The 19,848-nt window shown below is 41.0% G+C and overlaps 1 protein-coding gene across 3 annotated transcripts in view; it reads right to left on the reverse strand.

Annotated features, from left to right (window-relative positions):
• Positions 1-4,323: 4,323 nt before the first annotated feature.
• The window catches only part of GNE (glucosamine (UDP-N-acetyl)-2-epimerase/N-acetylmannosamine kinase), a 34,069-nt gene continuing 18,544 nt past the window's right edge, over positions 4,324-19,848 (reverse strand). For all 3 annotated transcript variants that reach the window (XM_082204754.1, XM_082204755.1, XM_082204756.1), the window contains exons 3-12: positions 18,576-19,027; positions 17,210-17,362; positions 16,758-16,970; positions 14,739-14,826; positions 12,932-13,142; positions 11,383-11,512; positions 10,425-10,646; positions 9,244-9,426; positions 7,946-8,062; positions 4,324-7,171 (exon numbers count right to left, since the gene is read on the reverse strand). In XM_082204754.1, coding sequence (XP_082060880.1) covers positions 6,936-7,171; positions 7,946-8,062; positions 9,244-9,426; positions 10,425-10,646; positions 11,383-11,512; positions 12,932-13,142; positions 14,739-14,826; positions 16,758-16,970; positions 17,210-17,362; positions 18,576-19,027 — 2,005 coding nt within the window. In that variant the 3' untranslated portion in view covers positions 4,324-6,935. The remainder of the gene's footprint in view (positions 7,172-7,945; positions 8,063-9,243; positions 9,427-10,424; positions 10,647-11,382; positions 11,513-12,931; positions 13,143-14,738; positions 14,827-16,757; positions 16,971-17,209; positions 17,363-18,575; positions 19,028-19,848) is intronic.

Genomic DNA, 19,848 nt, shown 5'->3' on the forward strand with positions numbered 1-19,848 from the left:
CTAATTTTAAAGAATGTGTTTCGAAGCAATCACGTTCTTAATGGTCCTGTAAAAGGTAAAGCAAATGGAGTTCTCTTTTTACAAAACAAAAAAATTCCTTCCAGTAGCACCTTAAAGACCAACTAAGTTAGTTCTTGGTATGAGCTTTCGTGTGCAAGCACACTTCTCTTTTTACAGTTATCATCTAATGCACGGCCCTTTCCACTGTGTTGTTTTTTTACAAGAGGCTTTACCCCCTACAGCTGTGCCTTCAGTGGAATAAGCTGTAGCACCAGGTATTAAGGCAGATGGCTTGGGGGTTGTTTCATACACCCCCCTCCCTCTAACTGCTAGCTTAATGTAGAGCTGTGCTTTCTTTTGGCTGGTGTGTGTTTAGAGGAATGGTAGAAAAACTGGAAGTGGTTAACAGAAACTGGGTCCAACAAATGGAACCTGTAGGTAGGTTTGGGGAGGGGGGATGTCTCTGTGCGAAAAGGATTTCCAAATCCAGAACCTGAGGGTACTTTAAATTTTTCCAGGTGGCAGCAGGGAAAATTCCTTCAGTGGCAGAAGTCATTCTTGAGTGATACAACAGGAAAAACCTGTATGTAGCTGGTGAAATTACATTTGCTGTCAAAGAAACAAATGGCTGGAACTTGGCAATGCTGTTCTTAGCATGTGGCAATAGTTTAGCTTTCTGCCTAAAAGCCACCTCCAAAAGGTGTAACTGCTATTCTTTTGAGGGCAGTGTGGATTGTTTTAATTCCTTTGTTGGACTCCAGAGGCAGGACCAACTCAAGCATCCTATTAAACAGCCAGTCTCCTAGGGAAAATGTCATCCACCCCCTTGTCCCACCTTAACCAGAAAAGGTGGGTCGTCCCCCCCTTGCAACTCTCATTGAACAAACTTCCACATTAAAACTAACACTAACAAGCTTTCTTCATTTTATTACTAGCTTGGTGGGGGTGGAGGGGTGAGAGGCAGTCTCCACATAAGAGCTGGAAGTGTTTCTAATTTCAGGAATGTCTCCTAGCTTGCCCTACACAGTGGGATAGGAGTGTACTGTGTTGGCACCTCCACATTTCTCATGGAGTTCCCAATCTCCTTAGTGGCTGGCCAAAGGGAGAACCTCCTGAGTGTGGTTTAGTAGTTGTGTTCTGCACATGGCTAAGAAGTAGGCCAAGTGTGGGGAAACATTGCTCCCCAGAAGATGCTGAACTTCCAACTTGCACCATCCCCAGCATGAATGGCAGATGTTGCATAACTCTGTCAGTACAGCATGAGATATTTTCCTGCACCGCAGGGGGTTGGACTAGATGACCCTTACGGTTTCTTCTCTACAATCCTAGGATTCTAGATGACCAGGGATGATGGGAGTTGCAGTTCAGCAAAATGCGGAAGGCCAAAGGTTCCCTGCATCTGAGCTAGGCCTATGAATGAATAGGCTGCAGCCATGTTGGGCATCTTGCGCAGCTAACACTAGGGGCCCAAGTATTCTCTGTGGCTAGTTCATTTTACCAGATTGGCCAGCTGTGTCCATTCCTGTTGGCAACTCCCGACTCACAAGTTGAATACCAGTGTTCTATACAGCTTCACTCCTTCAATTTTAGGAATTTAGTTATAGGTTGATGTGTATGGTTTCTTTAGACTACATGAGTGACGTGTTCATTGAAAATGAAATAATTCCAGAAACTTGGGACATACTTAATAGCTTTCATTTTTATTTAAACCTTCAGTGTTCAACATAACACATAACCTACATAAACCTTGTCTTTCAATGTAATTGGTAGGCCAAAGAGTAAAATGGTAAAAAATTAATTTTAAGAGGCAAACTAGGCTTCTATAATGAGGACAATGTTCACATCCTCAAGTCTTTGTGGTTACAAAAAAAATTGCAATACAAAATGGCAATGAAATTTGATACAGTAATTCTCTACTGATTTAATGTTCTGCACTTATCACTTAAGCATCTTTCTCTAGTATAACCATTTATGCACACCATTGCATCAGACAAAGGTGATTACTTCATAAGGAGTCAAACAACAAATGTATTTTTTTAACAGGAAGGGGCATAATTCACCCCTAAAAGCAACATGGTTGGTATTCAGCTTATTAAGAGATCTACTGCCCTTTTTGCCAGAGGCCTTAGGGTAGTTTATAACATACTGAAAGACATTTACATCCCCAAACACAAATTCAAAAATAATTATCTCAATATAGTTAATAAAAGCAGCAGTTTCAAGCAACTCATAAATTCATTCCATCGGAGTTCCCCCTCATCCCAAAGCCTACTCAATGCAGTATGCCTTCACTGTTTCCTGGAAAGAATAATTACGTGGCTGTTACAGCCATAATGGTATGTCTAGGTGTCATCCCCACCCCCAACAGTGCGGATTATTATTCTGAATTTCATTTCTATAACACTTAATATTTTAAAGAAAAAAACATTAAAGCACCAAATAAAACAATCCAGTATAAAACAAATTCAAGCTTCAAGGACAAGATTTCGGATCCTTCTCTAACTGACATTTTCCTTTCTCCATATTTATGTACTTAATTTAAGTAGCTGCCCCATAGCAGAAGCATTCTAGGAAGCCAGTGTGGTGTAGTGGTTAGAGTATCAGACTTGGACCTGGGCGATCATGACTGAGTGGGGATTTGAACCCTGAAGCTCACCGAGTGACCTTGGGCAAGTCACAGCCTCTTCACTTACCTCGCAGGGTCATTGTAGGGATTAACTGAGGATGGGGCGAACCGTGTACTCCTAGAGAAAAAGGTGGGATGGAAAGGCAGTAAATAAGCTCTTCTGCTTGCGTGCTTAAGAAAGCTGGAGGGGACAAGCCAGGTGAAGATGTCAGTCACCAGCCTGTCATCCGGAGATCTCCATGTGGTCACAATTGAACCCGTGCCAGTCGCAAAAAGTGCCTGGCTAATTTCTAACACTGACTACGAAATAGTTAAAAGTGGACAACAAGCCAATGCTAACATGCTTACACTACTTTTGATTTGAGACAGGAATCCCCCCCCCCAAAAAAGTTCATATTATCCCCCATCAAACTGGACAGCATTTAGAGAAACTGATTCTCAAGTTTCATTGTGGTATTGGGGGTGGGGGTGATAACAATTCAGAGCAGTCTTGAATAGGAAGCTACTGAAGGTATTTGGATATAAATAGGAGTACCATTTACACAACAACCTCAGATATGCAGATGACACAACCTTGATGGCAGAAAGTGAAGAGGAATTAAAGAACCTTTTAATGAGGGTAAAAGAGGAGAGCGCAAAATATGGTCTGAAGCTCAACATCAAAAAAACGAAGATCATGGCCACTGGGCCCATCACCTCCTGGCAAATAGATGGGGAAGAAATGGAGGCAGTGAGAGATTTTACTTTCTTGGGCTCCATGATCAGTGCAGATGGTGACAGCAGTCACGAAATTAAAAGACGCCTGCTCCTTGGGAGAAAGGCGATGGCAAACCTAGACAACATCTTAAAAAGCAGAGACATCACCTTGCCAACAAAGGTCCGTATAGTAAAAGCCATGGTTTTCCCAGTAGTGATGTATGGAAGTGAGAGCTGGACCATAAAGAAGGCTGATCGCCGAAGAATTGATGCTTTTGAATTATGGTGCTGGAGGAGACTCTTGAGAGTCCCATGGACTGCAAGAAGATCAAACCTCTCCATTCTGAAGGAAATCAGCCCTGAGTGCTCACTGGAAGGACAGATCGTGAAGCTGAGGCTCCAATACTTTGGCCACCTCATGAGAAGAGAGGACTCCCTGGAAAAGACCCTGATGTTGGGAAAGATGGAGGGCACAAGGAGAAGGGGACGACAGAGAATGAGATGGTTGGATGGTGTTCTTGAAGCTACTAGCATGAGTTTGATCAAACTGCGGGAGGCAGTGGAGGACAGAAGTGCCTGGCGTGCTCTGGTCCATGGGGTCACGAAGAGTCGGACACGACTAAACAACAACAACAACAACAACAGGAGTACCATTTATATAGGAGCAGCAATTAAAACAATACAAAAGTGCAGTATTGCCCTCTGTTGGTGAGTGCATTTGTCTTTGCAACTCGGCTGTAATTCAGGCTACTCTTGTATGTATCTAAAATTGTCTAAGGGAGAACTCCAATTTATCCTTATCCAGCAAGAGAAGAGCATAAGCAGTTACTGGCTCTGGGGTCTTTCAATATAGGCATTCCTTTCCTCCACACATAAAGTGACCTGATGATGATCTGACATTTCATCCGAGATGTGTGTGCCTCTGCAAGCCCAACAGTTATCATATACATAACCCACATTCAACAACCATAGTTCTATTAACTGGGGTGACAATGGTTTAAAAATAAATAAATCGGAAAACTGAGCTATATACCTTTGACGCAGCCAGTGTTACAGGATTCATACCTCAATGAAGATGGGTACGTAGTATTTTTGTTCCACCCCACCCCACCCCTTGCAATCCTTCTTTCCTTTGCTTGCTGGCTAAAGTGTGACAGTGAAGCATACCGCCATGCACTGAAAATTGCAGCACGAGACAACTCTGCTTCTGCTGGTGAGTACCAAAAGCTCTCAAATCTGCTCATCAGTCAAGTCAAGAAAATTCTGCAAGTCACACCAGTGTGTACAGAAGACAAATCAGAGGTAAACTGACAACACAGCAATCCATTTACATATTACATGGCCATCACTACCACTCCCCCAGCATCAAACTTCAGTGTTCCTGTACTTAATAATTTGGAAGCAAGTCAGAGCTACACTACACTTTGAGCTCCTCCTTGTTCCATCCAATACTGGACTTTTGTGGTCCCATGCAGCAAAACATATGAGGTAGCCGACAGTGGCTAACCACATACAAGGTAGCAGTTTCTGTATATTTGGCAAGTTTCGAGATACGCAGAAAAAATGATCAGTTTGTACAATTAAAAAAAAGCCAGAGGAATGAGCATGCTTACTGCCCAGAAGACACGGAATGTAGGGCAACAGCATCATTTGAAGGACAACAAAATTGGTGTGATCAAGTCTCTACTAGCAGCTTACATGAACCTGAAGGAGAGGTGACTATTACTCTTTTAAATAAGTAAAAGTATACACACACTACCCTTTGGGATAACTGTCTGAGGCTGAAAGAATGAGAACTGAGGCATATGCACTTGCCTCACAACTCAATTCTCTCTCCCCCACCAATCCAGGAAGCTATACAGTTTTAAGGATTGTGACCATTTTAAAGCTAAAAATATTCCTGCAGTTTGGTGGGGGGATTAATTAGGAAAAGGAGGAGAGCCCTTCACTTGATCTAATTAAATACACTCTGAGTTACAAAATGGACACAGCCCAAGGCAGGGGAACACCTGAGGACTGCTTTCTGGGCCCCACACCGCACTTTTCACCAGCATTACTCCAAACCTTGGCTTGAACTGTGATGTTGCTGGGATGGGCTGAGGGCAGAACCCAAAGTGAGCAGAGCAATGAAAGTAAAATTTACCTTTGCGCAGTAGGCCAATTTCTATACCCACCCCTTTCTATTCTCCCTCCGGGCAGGGAAGAGGCATTACCAGAGTTTAAAGACACATCCCAGCCAGCAAAAACTACTTGGCATGAAAAGTAGGGCCAGTGAAGGGTGTGACCCAAAGAGAGTTGCAAGGGCCAGACAAAGAAGCACAGAGGGTCGTATTTAGCAACAGATCACCATTTTCAAAATAAGGACTTTTCAAACCGTTAAAAAGACCCTGACCCTGCAGTACATTTTGGACCAAACCAAATCAGCACATACAGCTGGTTTGGAGAGAACTGCATCTTCGAACACCTCAAGGAACACAGCCATTGATGAGTCTGCAGCCAGTCTCCAATTAACGTCTTCAACCATGGTTACTACAAACATTAGTCAAATATTGGCATGCCTGTAGTGCTGTATAAAGAGCCAGTTCTTGCTTCTGAGTAAGCCTGCTTAGACTTGCAGCCTCAAGGGGCAACATATAGCTGAGGCTATTGTTGGGAGCATTGTAAGGTATCCTAACAAAAATCTACCTCTAGAAAATAGGCACGTAAATAGTGCTTGGGCTGCTGTGACATCTTTGAAGGTCAGTGTAAGTGTGGAATTTATCCAGACAATGAAGACAAAGCAAGTGTTGAATGATACACGCACACACATCAGACAAGATTCCTTTCTCCAACCAGTTGTCTAGCCACCAGCATGGATAAGCAAAGAAAGCACATAACACAAAAGACTACTGAGGTTAACTGCACAGTCCTCTAAACATGAAGCTGCAACAAAAGACCAGGAAGTGTCTTTAACCTCCACATTAGAGGATAAAACGCCACTACAGGCGGATGTGACAAAGATAATCACTTTCTTCTTCATCCTAGCATGTTGTCTAGGCTCTTGGAAGCTGTACTTGTAAGTGCATCATATATCATTGGGCTCTTCTTCTAAACTAGGTTTTTCAACATTAATTTAACAAATAAATACATGGATGATCACTGCATATTGCTGGATAGTCTAGCATTACAATTGTTGAAGTCTCTCATCAAGATTATAGCTGCTCATTTAGCCTCTGCAGAGGCAGGAACCCTTGCAAACATTCATATGGAAGGTTTCTTTCTTTAATGACTATTCCAGTTTCTGGTTACTGAGATGACTACGTCTTGGCTCATGTAGCTGGAAAATCCATGGGTAGGAAGTAGTAAGGGAATTCACGTCTCTCATTTTTATTTTTAGATGTCTGGCATTCAGACATCCCCAGGAATTATTTAGTTGTGAGAAAGTCTCCCTGTGAGCAATCTTCCCAGGATCCTGTGTTCTTCCAGCACCCAATGAAACAGCACATTAAAAAAAGTAAGATATAGATTTGAAGACCCTACTAGCCTACTTAAAAAAAGAAAGTTGACTTCAGTAAGAAACTTCTCTTTTCAGAGAGCTGCTATAAACTGCCGTAATGTGTTTCCAATGGTTTGCCTAGTATATCCTGCGTGTCGTATAGTCCAGAACCATACTAGCAGCTCCAAGCAAAGCAGGGTCCGACAGATCTGAGACAACCACCTGGACATTCTGCACAGAGAACAAGGCCTGTTGATGAATCACATCCTTGACAGCGTTGATATAATGGCTTGCAAGGATGCCAGAAAGTATCACAAGGGAGGGGTTAATAGTGTGCAGGATGTTCACAACTCCAAGGCCCAGAGCTTTCCCTGCTGTGAAAAGAAGAAACAGAAGTATGAATATGGCAATGGTCAAGAGGCAACTTTTTAAAGTTGAAAAATGCTTCCACAGAAGTAGTCTTGCCCTTGGTCTATATCTACAGTTCTTTTGCTTCACTGTCATATACAAAGAGATTTTGCAAGGTTCTTAACACACCATGAAACATGTTTATTAGAGGTAATAGTGGGGGTGAGTGTGCAACAGCATGTCTCGCTTACACCACTTTCAAATGCCAAAAATAAAGCTACTGCCTGCTTTTATTTTAGGGCAGCTTAATATCAAGAGTCATTAAAACTAATTTTAAAAAGGTTCTGGTATCATGTGACAAATTTCATTTATTTAATGTGTACACAGTACTTATTTATTTTGAAGGCTTACATCCCAGAGAAGATCTCAAGACAGCTAACACAAGATTCACAAAATAATATTGCACTCCAATCTAGCACGGGAATAGAAATGCCAGAATGTCCCAGAAAGCAACATTCCCCGATTGGTATTATTCTGTTTAGGAGCATATATAGTTTCTTAAATTGTGGGTTGGACTGATGCTTAGAACACCCAGCAAAGAAGAGAAGAACAGGACACAGCTGAAGTGACAAGGGCCTTAATTCAGGTTATGTCAGACAGCTATCTGCAAAACATCCATGCGTTGCCTGCAAACAGAACCAGTTTTTCAGACAGCAAATATTCCCCAGTCTCACCACACCACATCTTTATCCCTAGCCAGGATTCTAACAAAGATTTCTGCTCCATGTTTGCATTCTTACCTGTTTTGACAATATGGTCAGCTTTTGTATTTCCTAGTTTGGCTGCCTGAATGAGATGTGCAGCCGTTACTACTTCTTCCTTCATTACAGACATCCCCCCAATTAACAATAAATCCTCTGCTTGAACAAAACAAAAAAAAAAAAAGGGGGGGGGGAGAGAAAAGGGAAGAGAACAAGGCGTTACAATTCAAGCACTACCATAAACAGGCTAGTGATTTGTTACATTTCACCAGTCATAAGAAGCCAACGAAATACAGATCCTGATGGGAGCAAGTAAGTACAAGGCCCTTGTAGCTCTTTGATGATATGAAACTACTCTGTAGAGATACCCCATTGGGTTGCTTGTGCATGCATGATTCAACATAGTATTATTGCTTAAACTAGTCAGACCAGGGGTGGGGTGGGGTTTGGTGGAGCAGAGCTACAAAGGGGCATTACTAGCACTTACCAGGAGAGGCAAAACGGTGAGGTCAGGCATGTGCAGGTGGAACAGTAGGAGCACCAGATTGAATTTGCAGGTGCAGTCCCAACCTTACCTCTGCCTCAACCCTCTTTTCCCAAGTAGCAGTTATGCCACTGCCTGGAGGCTATTGCTGTGGCTGCCCCGCCAGTCACACAGATATTACGCCACTCAGTACTATACTACTCATGCTATAATAATATATTATATATATTATTATATAGTAAATAATATACTATGCTACTCATTATCAGTGGGGTGTTTTTTGATTTCCGGCCCCTCTCTTTTTCTGCTCCCTATAAACAGAAGAGCTACTATCTGGTGACTAGAACCAGTGGAGCTGATAATTCTTTATCAATGTAAAGTGGTGTGATTTAAGTAATTTATCAACTTTAAAATAAAACAAAGCTGCTGCGAGGTCTTAAAGTAGCTACTGCCAAAGTTTCATCATGAGAATGAGGCAGCTGAGAAGACATAAAAAGCGGCATTTCACCAAATAAAGGTATTCAAACGTATATGGCGGGAGGAAATTGACTTATATTCAGTCATACTGGGCTACTTTGAGCAGTCTTGTAAAACACCTGGCTTTCTGTTGAGAATGCCTATGCAACATGTGTGCATAGTTCAGATGTGGACTTGCTTTGCAAGTAAGTTATACTGGCTTGGCTACTTGCAGCAAAGTAAAATTACCCTTGAAAATGCTGCTACCAAAACTATAGTATTCTGACACTGTAATTATTTAAATGAACGTTCTGTATATGAACTTTTTTTCCTTTTAGATTGCTTGCAATATGCACATAATGTGGTTAACAAAAAAAGAGAAATAGGTTCCACCTACCGTCGTGCAACTTCTTAGCTTCTCTCTGCAAGGCTATTCCAGAAGCATACGCTTCGATACATCCATGGCTCCCACACAGGCACTCGGGTCCATCTAAAGAGACTACAATGTGCCCAAGCTCAGCAGCACAAAAAGAACTTCCATGGATCAATTCATTCTGATGAATGATTCCACCGCCAATACCTATAAGACACGAAAACACATTTGTGTTGCCACTTTAAAACTTTTTCTTTCTTTCTAATTCATGCGATAGAAAACAACAAAATTCTAGAAAATAAATGTCAGGCACCTTCTGCTACTTAGAATTTGTAAATCTCCATTTCATTTTGATATATTTTCCAGACCTATTTATTTATTTATTTATTTCAATTATATGCAGTATTTCAATCTCAGTTAACACATCCCAAAGTGGTTAAACAACATTACGGCTTGGGTATAACTGTGAGCAGAAGGAAGTATGGAAGGGGCATTTCCATCTCCTCCTCCTTGTACTCCAGGAAAATCTATCCAAAGGGTCAGAGGACCTCAATGAATAGCACTAAACCAGGGGTCAGCAACCTTTTTCAGCCGTGGGCCAGTCCACTGTCCTTCAGACCATGTGGTGGGCCGGACTATATTTTGAAAAAAACATATGAACGAATTCCTATGTCCCACATCCCAGAGATTCATTTTAAATAAAAGCACACATTCTACTCATGTAAAAACACGCTGATTCCTGGACCATCCACCGGCCGGATTGAGAAAGCCATTGGGCCGCATCCAGCCCACGGGCCTTAGGTTGCCTCCCCCTGCACTAAATGGTGCACAGGGGATGCTTGTGGAAGGTCCCCCCACTCCATTTTGCAGCAATTCCTTCTTGAACTTGTATCTGAGAATTAGCAAGTTTGATTTGACTCATATATGCTCTTCTATGAGTGCCATAATCAATGAGGAAAAGCTTGCTATTTGAGCTGCTACTACCCAAAATGGCCACATGTTTCCTATAGGTTAAGGGAAATTAAATGTCATAGCGAACAGTCAGGTTCAAACGGCAACCACTGGCACATAATTCATTTTTAAAAAATAACTACTGCTTTGAGTCAGCAATTATGATCCAACACAGTATTTAAATGTGTTTAAAATGCAGGATTTCAGTGGTTTAGCTCTACGTTGGATTTTGGCCAAAGCACATAGATAGATACCTGTACCAGTGATGAGGGTTACGAAGTTTTCCACTCCTTTTCCTTGCCCAAATTTTCTCTCTGCCAAAGCTGCACAGTTACCGTCATTGTCTACCCACACTGGCAAGTGAAGCACATCCGATATCGGAGTCCGCAGATCAACCGTATTCCACTCCTGAATAAGTTTTGTGGAATGAAGAACAACGCCTTCTCGGGGATTTACTCGTCCACCAGTAGAAATACCTGAGCCACAAAGAACCAGAAAGGAGAGCATCTAAATCCGGTGTTTATAATATACAAAAAATAAAAAAATCTTGCCATTCAGAAACACCTTTCAGATTTTCAAATAAAAATAGGCAGTCATCAGTAATCCCCCCTAAGCAAGCTACAAACTGTCACTCATTTTCTTCAAACTTTAAAGGAGATGCATCAACAGCACTAGCTGGCTTCAAATTTTGACTCGTCCTTCATTGTTCCTTGTCTATCACACATCTCATTGATATAAAAGTAAAAGGGATCCCAGAAGCTGCAAAGGACTTAAAGGCTGATTAGGGCTGTGTCTTCTATGTCACCCCAACCTTCAGTACTGCAATCAGTGCCTTTTTCCCCTTTGGTCTCAAAGGAAAAGAATATGATCAAATTTGTATGTGCAAATGCAAATTACTTTTGCAGAATTTAGCAACTTGTTATGAAAAGCACAAGGTGCAGAATTACAGAACTACATATAAGCATTAATATAACATAGTAATGCATTTTGCAGTTTATAATTACAAACAGATCTGCCTTTAACTGTTTTCTGAAGTAAGTCAGTTTAAATTGTACAGCAGATCCAGCATTGTGTGACCCACCCAGGGAACTCTGTTCAACAAAATGTTCTAAATCAATAAATATAGTAATTATCTTTGAAATATATAGCACTTTGATTTAATGTTCTCCTTTAGTGAAGTAAAAAAATATAAAATGTTTGTTAAAAACTTACCCACACCCAGAATTCTGCAGTTCAGATTTACTGCTTCTGAGGCAGCCTCTACACACATCTTGAGGATCAACGCTATTCTGTCCTCATAGGTTTTTGGATTCAGCTGGGTATATTTCTTAACTATTTCACCCTAAGTGAGAGGGAAACACCATTAAGCTTCTCATATTTTTCCTAACTGACCACAACTATATTAAAAGTGGCTTCTCCACAGGCTGTCAAATATGTGACAGGAATCAAAGAGCAAGAGAATATGCATAGTATACAAATGTAAACTGAGGAGACAGAAGTGTTTGTGTGTGGACATGCAACCTCCCTGGGCTTTCATTCAGGGATGGGATGTACTCAATTGGCATATCCTACTCCTACAAGCTATATGCCCAAGCTCAGTCTATGCTTAATTGCTGGTCCAAAGACTGTTTGCACTCCAGATGGGAGGAAAATGGTGAGGTCAACACACTCCACAGCAGGAAAGGAGCAATGGAGGAATAAAAACAATCGTTTAAGGGTAATAAGCATACTAGCTTTGTTTTTAGATGACGTGTATTTCACAGCAGGTGCCATCTTAGAAAAGTATCTCTCCTCTGCAAGTGTGAAGGGGAGAATATCCCTTCTGAAACAGTGCTTGTCACCCGTACTCTTAATAAGAGTTTACATTAAATAAGTAATGTAAGGTTGCAGGTGGCTGCAGTGGCTGGAAACAGACAGACAGGTCCTGCACATGTAGCAGTGACCAGAAGAGGAAGGACTGATAGGAGGAGCGCAGAGAAAAGAAATGCCATGGTACATCTGCAGCAGCACAACTGGATACCTTCATCTGCCCCAGCTGCAACAAAACATGTCTCTCCCGTATTGTTCTTTACAACCACAGAAGGCACTGCTACCTTCCAATGGTTTGATTCCCCCCCTCCCCAAGATGCTCTCCTGAGACAGGTAGATGCCAACCCTTTCATTAAATAAAATCAAGCTTTTTAAAAAATGTTTTAAGTTATTCACCAGGAATACATTTTTTAATCAATTTAGAGCAGGGCTGACTAGCATGGGAGACCCACCCCACATAATGCCTTCCAGTTGCATAGCACAGGGGTTCATCTTGTTGGAGATATGCTGGAGATATGCATTGTTTGTATGCAGCCTTCACCATCAACCAGGATGTAACCTGCATATGACAGACTTTCTTCCTGTTTTTTAAGTGGTTCAATACCACTCCCAAGAGTGTTGAATAGGATTTTGACTTACACCTTCTTCTGTCAATTTTTGAATTCAAGTGTACAACCCTTTTTGGATTGCTGGGACATTCATGTATGGCTATAGCTGTAAGTTTTGTTTATCCTAGTGGTAGTTTGCCACCAAAAGCAACCCATCCACTGTGTTCTGCACCAGCTGAAGCCTTTGGACCAACCTCAAAAACAGTACCGCATAAATAGATAAACATGCACATTCTGCATGGTATTTTAAACGTGATCCATTAATCTTCTTAAAAATTGCACTGTGCACCCCACCCCAACCTCCCCAATGGAAGTTCCCACCCGGTCTTACTGTTTATAATTACCTTCATGCTGACAATTGCAACTCGGAGGTTTGTTCCACCCAGATCCACTGCCAGAGCACTCTGGGTCTCAAGGATATGGTCAATATCTTGAGAGATGTTTTCCTTTACAGAAGGGAAGCAGAATTTCTTCTGAAGGGGTTCTTGAAGATCAATAGACTTAAGAAACTTTAGGATTCTTGGAACAGCATTCCCATCTCCATATATCTTTGAACTATAACATGAAATAACAGCAATTAATGTAGGTGACATGTTACAAAACTACACACCTTAATTTCCTAATCGACGATTTCTAGATTGCAAGTAGGGGGGAAGAAGACAAAAATACAATTTTCTAAGGAAGAATTTGCGCTTGTGATAACTGATTTGCAAATTTATAGGAAACATAAATTTGAAAAGTTAAATGAATTTAGTCAAAAGTTAAGTAAATTTAAATCTCATCTATTTCAACTGGAAAACTACATTTAAGAATATCTAAAATGACATTTTTCATAGATCTATATATCAACTTGCATACTGCTTATTCAAGAATCTAGCTGGGTTTTTGCCTAGTTGGCAAAATTATGCACTTATATTATTCTAACTATTTCTACTGTGCTTATGACCTTGGCACTGTACATAAAAACCAGAAGCTATAATTCTATCCATCCTTAACTGGAAGTAAACCACACCTAACTCTGGGGGATGTACTTCTGAGTAGCTCTGCATTAAATCAGACTATATGAGACAGATTGTAATGACGCATAGGAAAGTGATGGGAAATGGTAAAGATATAAAGATCAGCTAGAGAAAGAGTGCAGTACAGACACATTTTTATCAAGCATTGAAATACACCCACAGAAGAATGAAAGCGTTAAAGATTCCTACAATTATGTCGAAGAGTTCCATGTGATGGATTAGTAACCTAAGTGAGCTGTGAGTCTGATGAGAACGTATGTATATAGAGCTTTTGAGTGTGCAAAGTGCTTTATATTCAATATCTCAGTAATCCTGAGAATCCTGTAAAGTGAGTTATATTACAAGGGAGAGCTATGGCTGAGAGAATGTGGCTGCCCTAAAACTGTCTATGGCAGACAAAAGATTTAAAACAGGGAGTTCCTCATTTGGAGTTCAGCCTCTTATCTGCTGCACACTATCAACATTGCAATTTAGTTTAATATAGTCACACTACAAACTTCTTATTACAAAAAGGAAAGGGGAATAATGTAGGATACCCAACTTTAAGACAGTTTGTTGCCATTAAGACTCTGGTGTAAGGGGCTCAACCAACACTGTCAGCATCAGATCAATTCACAGAAATAAAACAGTTCTATTTTACATAATGATGATATCCTCTATAAAACGTGGCTGAACAGTGTTTCACCAACATCATGGGGAAAAACTTCACCAGTGCTAGTTGTAGATGAGAATTTGATCCTAAATAATTATATCTACACGTTATTTCTGCAATATAAATGCAACACCTGTGCAAAACCAGAATGGCACCAGCACTTGTTAGTTATATGCTGGTGTAGCCACAGGCCCTTCCTGTAACATTTATCTGCTAGTGACGCAAACTTTAATATGTATTAAGGAAAGTTAAAAAAGTTTAAAAAATGCGTATTGGGGATTAACAAAAATGTAGCTGTCAGTATTGCAATAGCTTTAAACAAATCTGTGGTGCAACTGCACTTGGCATATTGGCAGAGGAGCCCAGTGTGATGCCACACTGCCACGTTCCTGACCAGTGGCACTGCTGCTGCTTAACCAGCAGGGGAAAGTTGCAACATAACAAAAGTATTTTCACTATTTTAATGATGACTGTACTTACCAAGGATATTGTTTCCCAAACTGGAGGTGCAGAGCTTGCAGTATTTTGTCCTGTGTGTCAGCATCACGAACGTGAAGGACATTTTCACCTTGATTTTGTTTTTGGAAAAGTGATAGCAGTAATATTTAGAAAGAAAATGAATTTAAAATGAAAAATACTTGCTTTTGAACGCTACCAACATATCCTCACCAGGCATAGTTACAAGTGATGAGATTGGAGTTGGAGAGATGTTACACCTGCATTGCAGGCAGATAGGCTAGTATAATCAGTGGCAGATTGCATGGTGCAGCGGCCGTGCTTACCTGGCCAGGAAGGAGAGGGGAAGGGGTGAGCAGGCTGGTGAAGTGCAAACAGCACTGACCTTCCCACTGCCTTGCCCCTCTAATAATAAACAGCGGTTCAACTGTTGGGAAGTCAAGTGAGCCTCTCCGCCCCACTCCACCGTCCGCTATTGACTATAACTATTGAATTTTAAGATAATTATACTATTGTTTTCACACTTTTGGCAATGACAGTCTGTGTATATGAATTAAAGTTCAACTAGGGTGCTGAATGTGTAAAAGTGTACATGGTGTTCCCTGAAAGCATAGCAAAAAGCACAGCACACTCTTATAGCAGTGTGATTGCCAAGCAAGTACAGTGGTGCCTCGCAAGACGAAAAGAATCCGTTCTGTGATTCTCTTTGTCTAGCGGTTTTTTCGTCTTGCGAAGCAAGCCCATTGGCAGATTAGCGGATTAGCGCTATTAGCGACTTTTAGCGACTTATCGTATCAGCTGATAAGCGGCTTAGCATCTTAGAAAAAGGGGGGGGGGAGGAAAAAACCCCCGCAGGAACTCGCAAGACATTTTCGTCTTGCGAAGCAAGCCCATAGGAGATTCGTTTTGCGAAGCACCTCCAAAACGGAAAACTCTTTCGTCTAGCTCTAGCAAGTTTTCCGTCTTGCGAGGCATTCGTCTTGCGGGGCACCACTGTACATAAGGCACTTGGCTACATTATACAGAACTCAGAGCCCAAGCTGCCTGGTCCCCAGCTGTTTGATCCTCTGTAGGACAACCGACTCTAAAACAGGAACTCGAATACAGATATGGTTGCTTGTGCCCATTAATTCCATAGAATGTGGTGTGCCTTGATCACAGCTGCATAATGAAATGGGCTTTGATAATGCAATAGTACAAACAGGCCCCATGACCAAACAATGCAGAGAAGAAAAAGATGAGCATGGAAGAAGAGGATTTTCCCCCTTATTTGACCTTACGTCCTCTTTGGACATTTCAGTCCCCACATTCAGGCAAGCAGTGTCTCTGCTTAAGCCAGGTACAAAACACACCCAAGCCCTCTCCCCTCCACCAGGATGGCTTCAGAGAGTTTGTGTGAGAGAGCTTGTTCTGACCCTTTGTATCTGAAGCCACAGAGCTATCACAACAAGACAAGGCTTGTTTTTGGCAATATAGGTTCCTTTCAAGTTCAAAGTGCTCACAATACTGGATAACATCTGAGCCAAAAGATGGGTTGACAGCAAGCTTCTTCACCTTCTTTCCTCCCTTGCAGCTTTAGTTATTCCATGGGGGGGGGGGAGGTTGGATTTATTTCCTTTGTCAAAGTTATCCCCTGCCCCAATTATGAGGCTCTTTTCTTCATGCCAAGAGAATGCTAAGCAATTTTTGCTCCACTAGCAACATTACTGTCTGGATTCCTGTTCTATCTAGTGGCTTCCTCAGTTGGTCAAAAGACATAATAAAAGCAGTGCTTTATTATACATTTCTGATACATGGGTTGCAGAAAATATATTTTCCCCTTATTTAAAAACAGCCACAAACCCATTTGCCAGTTATCATTTCTAAGTAACAAAGCTGGGCACACCTAAGAAAAGAAATGCAGGAAGGTAGCTCTGCATGTATCCAGTACAGACATATATGCCTACTAACCAAGGATAACACTTCACAATTCCAATGGACTGGGCCCCTGTCCATGAAAACTTATGCTACAAGAACACTGCTAGCCTTATTTGAATACAATACCTGTTTCTCTTCCTATCTGGCGTGTCCCAAGATTGATGACAGGAGTACCAAATGCCCCAACCTCTCGCACACCACAGCTGCTGTTTCCAATCATACAGCCAGCGTGAGCCACCAGCTGAATGAACTGGTCAAATGGAACATGCTTTACTGCTCGAAAATTGGGGTGGTGTTCAACACCCTTCTTCCTCATTACCCGAACCATTTCTTTGCTCCCTGTAATGAAAATAACAGTAGATCACTTAACGGTAAGTAACTGAATTTTGGAAGCATCACTATGTACACCAGGAATGGGGAAACCTTTTCAGTCTGAGAGCCATATTCCCTTCTGGGCAACCATCTGGGAGCTGATAGGCCTGAGGGGCTGCATCTGGTAGCATTCAAAAGCAAGTATTTTTCATTCTCTTCACAGGCTACAATATTAACTTTAGATTCCTTGAACTCTTTTCCCTCACCTGCATCAATATTTGGAAATAAAACCAGCGTCCTCTTGTTAAAAGAGATTAAGGCATCCAAAGTCAATTCAAACATCTTTATGGAATGTTTAATGTCTGTGGTCACTGGGTGCTGTAAAGCAATTATATAATCCTTTGGTTTTACGTCTTCACCTATAAAAGCAAAGTAAAAACAAAACCCAGCTTTAAAAAAGTAATATAATTAATTGGGTTGGACAAGAACCAAAAAACCCCATATTTCATTCTGGGAAATTACTCAAGATTTATTCCACTGTGAAATAAAAAATAAATTGTTCTGAAGTCATTACAGTAGTTACCTGGAGTATTTCTTGCATTATCTACAAGTGATTTGGAAAGATCTGATCAAGACTGAATTATGTATGGTGCCAGATTATTTTAGTACAATCATTTATCTGTTCAGCTTTGTGACAATCTTTGGCCTTAAAAGGAAGGTGTCTTCATTTATCTTAAAGACAAACAGAGATATTGGATTCTAGTCTCTGTATATTATACAATACTTGGTTCAATTTATTTTGAACTCCACCCAAAACCTAATAAGCAGCCTGTACCCCCAATGCAGGAGAAGATTTACATTTAAGAACTTATATTGTCAAACCCCAAAGTATTGAATTGGCTCATCTGGAGGTTACAACAAATCAGAAGTCTCTGAAATATATGCTGGTACACTGTTTATTGTACATTCATTGTTCCTAATGCAAAATTCTCTCAGGGTTCGACAATATTCTCCATATACCCCAAGATTAACAGACCCTAATTTTCACTCCAAAATGTCTACTTATGAAGATATGAACAGGAGTCGGACTCTGGGCATTTAGGAACATGCAAGGATAATCCTGTAAGACAGGAGAGTGCAACTGAGCTTATAACCCTATCTCTGCCTACCTAACACTATCCCACATTGTCAGTTTGTCAGCAGCAGGACAGCCTACCAAATGTATGAAGGGTGTCCTTGTGATCTGTAACCCCAAGCTAATGGATAACACTGGAGAAAGGCTGGAACAGAGGTGACAAAGGGCAAATGTTCATAGCCCAACCATACACAAACCAGCCTCACATGATGATACTTGTGTGTTCCTGAATAAGCCTTCCGTACTCCTCTAATCAGAGGTAAGAGAACAGCACCAATCTCCAACACACAACCTAAAGAAAGACTGCATGCACAATGTGTGACACACCAAGCCAAATGCATCCCACTAACCATGATGGCAGCCCCATTACAGGGTACAAAACATCCCCTTTGGTCTGTACCTGCAACCACTATTATTAGGCTGTCATATAAAGCTGGTGGCCTGCATTCAGCTTGGAGGGTCACAGGTCGGATAGCCTATATTTGCAGCACACCTACCTAACCACATGAGGATAATGCTCATGTAGTCCTTGTTTTTGGCAGATAACAACTTATCATATGAAGGGCAGCCTGCCAAGAGGATACGGTCGTGGTCTTCACACATAGATATCAAATGCTGCTCTGCACTTCTTGTGCAACACACATGATAATGAGCCAGTTTGGTTATGGCATGTCTGATGGAGTCATCTATAGTACCGCTGACTTCTCCGCCTTCAATATGAAGAATTCGAATGTTCATTAAGGCTGCAGATGTTGCTAATGCTAAAGCATCAAACCTGTCTCCATGGACTATCATTATGTCAGGCTTCAGACGATTGAGGACATCTGGCAGCTTGACCAAGGCAAGGCCTACAGACTCCACCATGGCTGCCTCATCTTCTCCTCTCACTATTGTGTGTAACCTAGTGTGGATGTCAAAGTCGTCCTGTTCAATCATACGGTAAGTGTTACTAGGAAGAGGAAGAGGGGAAAGTGTTAAAATTGCAAAATGGTGTTTCATAAAATGGTGTTTCTTTGACAATGTATGACTAACATTAGGAAATAATAACATTTTTTAAACCCATGCAACTAGTTACAAACTATTAAAATTTCTATGTTTATCTATGGCTGAGAGGTTTGGATACTCTAGGTTCCAAAAGTTTATCCCAAGTGATAATGGATTCAGATGATCAACATTATAGCCACTTGTGAAAGTGAATGTTGCTCCAATTCCACTTTATGAATATGGAGATGAACAGCATTCTAGTGCTTAAACATAACTTCTGATATAATCACAGGATTTAAAAACTAGTAATATAAAAATGAAACTGCAGTGTGCCAAAATAAAACTATTTTGCTGTTAGTAAGAGGAAATGAACACTGCTGAGACACAATGAAAGGGGAAAGACGAAACACTTGTGATGTTCCAGCATCGTTATTAGTGTTAATCACAAACCTATCTGCAAAATGGGTAAAAGTCAGGAGTCATAAGAATGAGGAGGAAAAATATTTTCCTTCCATCTGCAAAAGTGATTTACTTTCCTGCCTCAATTATATTGGAATTCTTAATTGTTTCAGTCCATAATTTAATCCCTAATTCCAGCCAAAAGTTTGAAAGCCAGCAAAGCACTCTTTATTTTTTATCTTAAAAAAAAAAAAAAGCAAACACATCAATTTGAATTGGATGGTTAGCAAAACTACTAACTTCTTCGGGACCACTGGCATCCTGCCAAAATGGAAAGCTATCACTGAGAAAGGACTTGAAGGTTAGACCTTGCAATTTCTTAATAGC

Source organism: Podarcis vaucheri (genome assembly GCF_965113315.1).
Source record: "Podarcis vaucheri genome assembly, chromosome: 17".
NCBI classification, from domain to species: Eukaryota; Metazoa; Chordata; class Lepidosauria; order Squamata; family Lacertidae; genus Podarcis; species Podarcis vaucheri.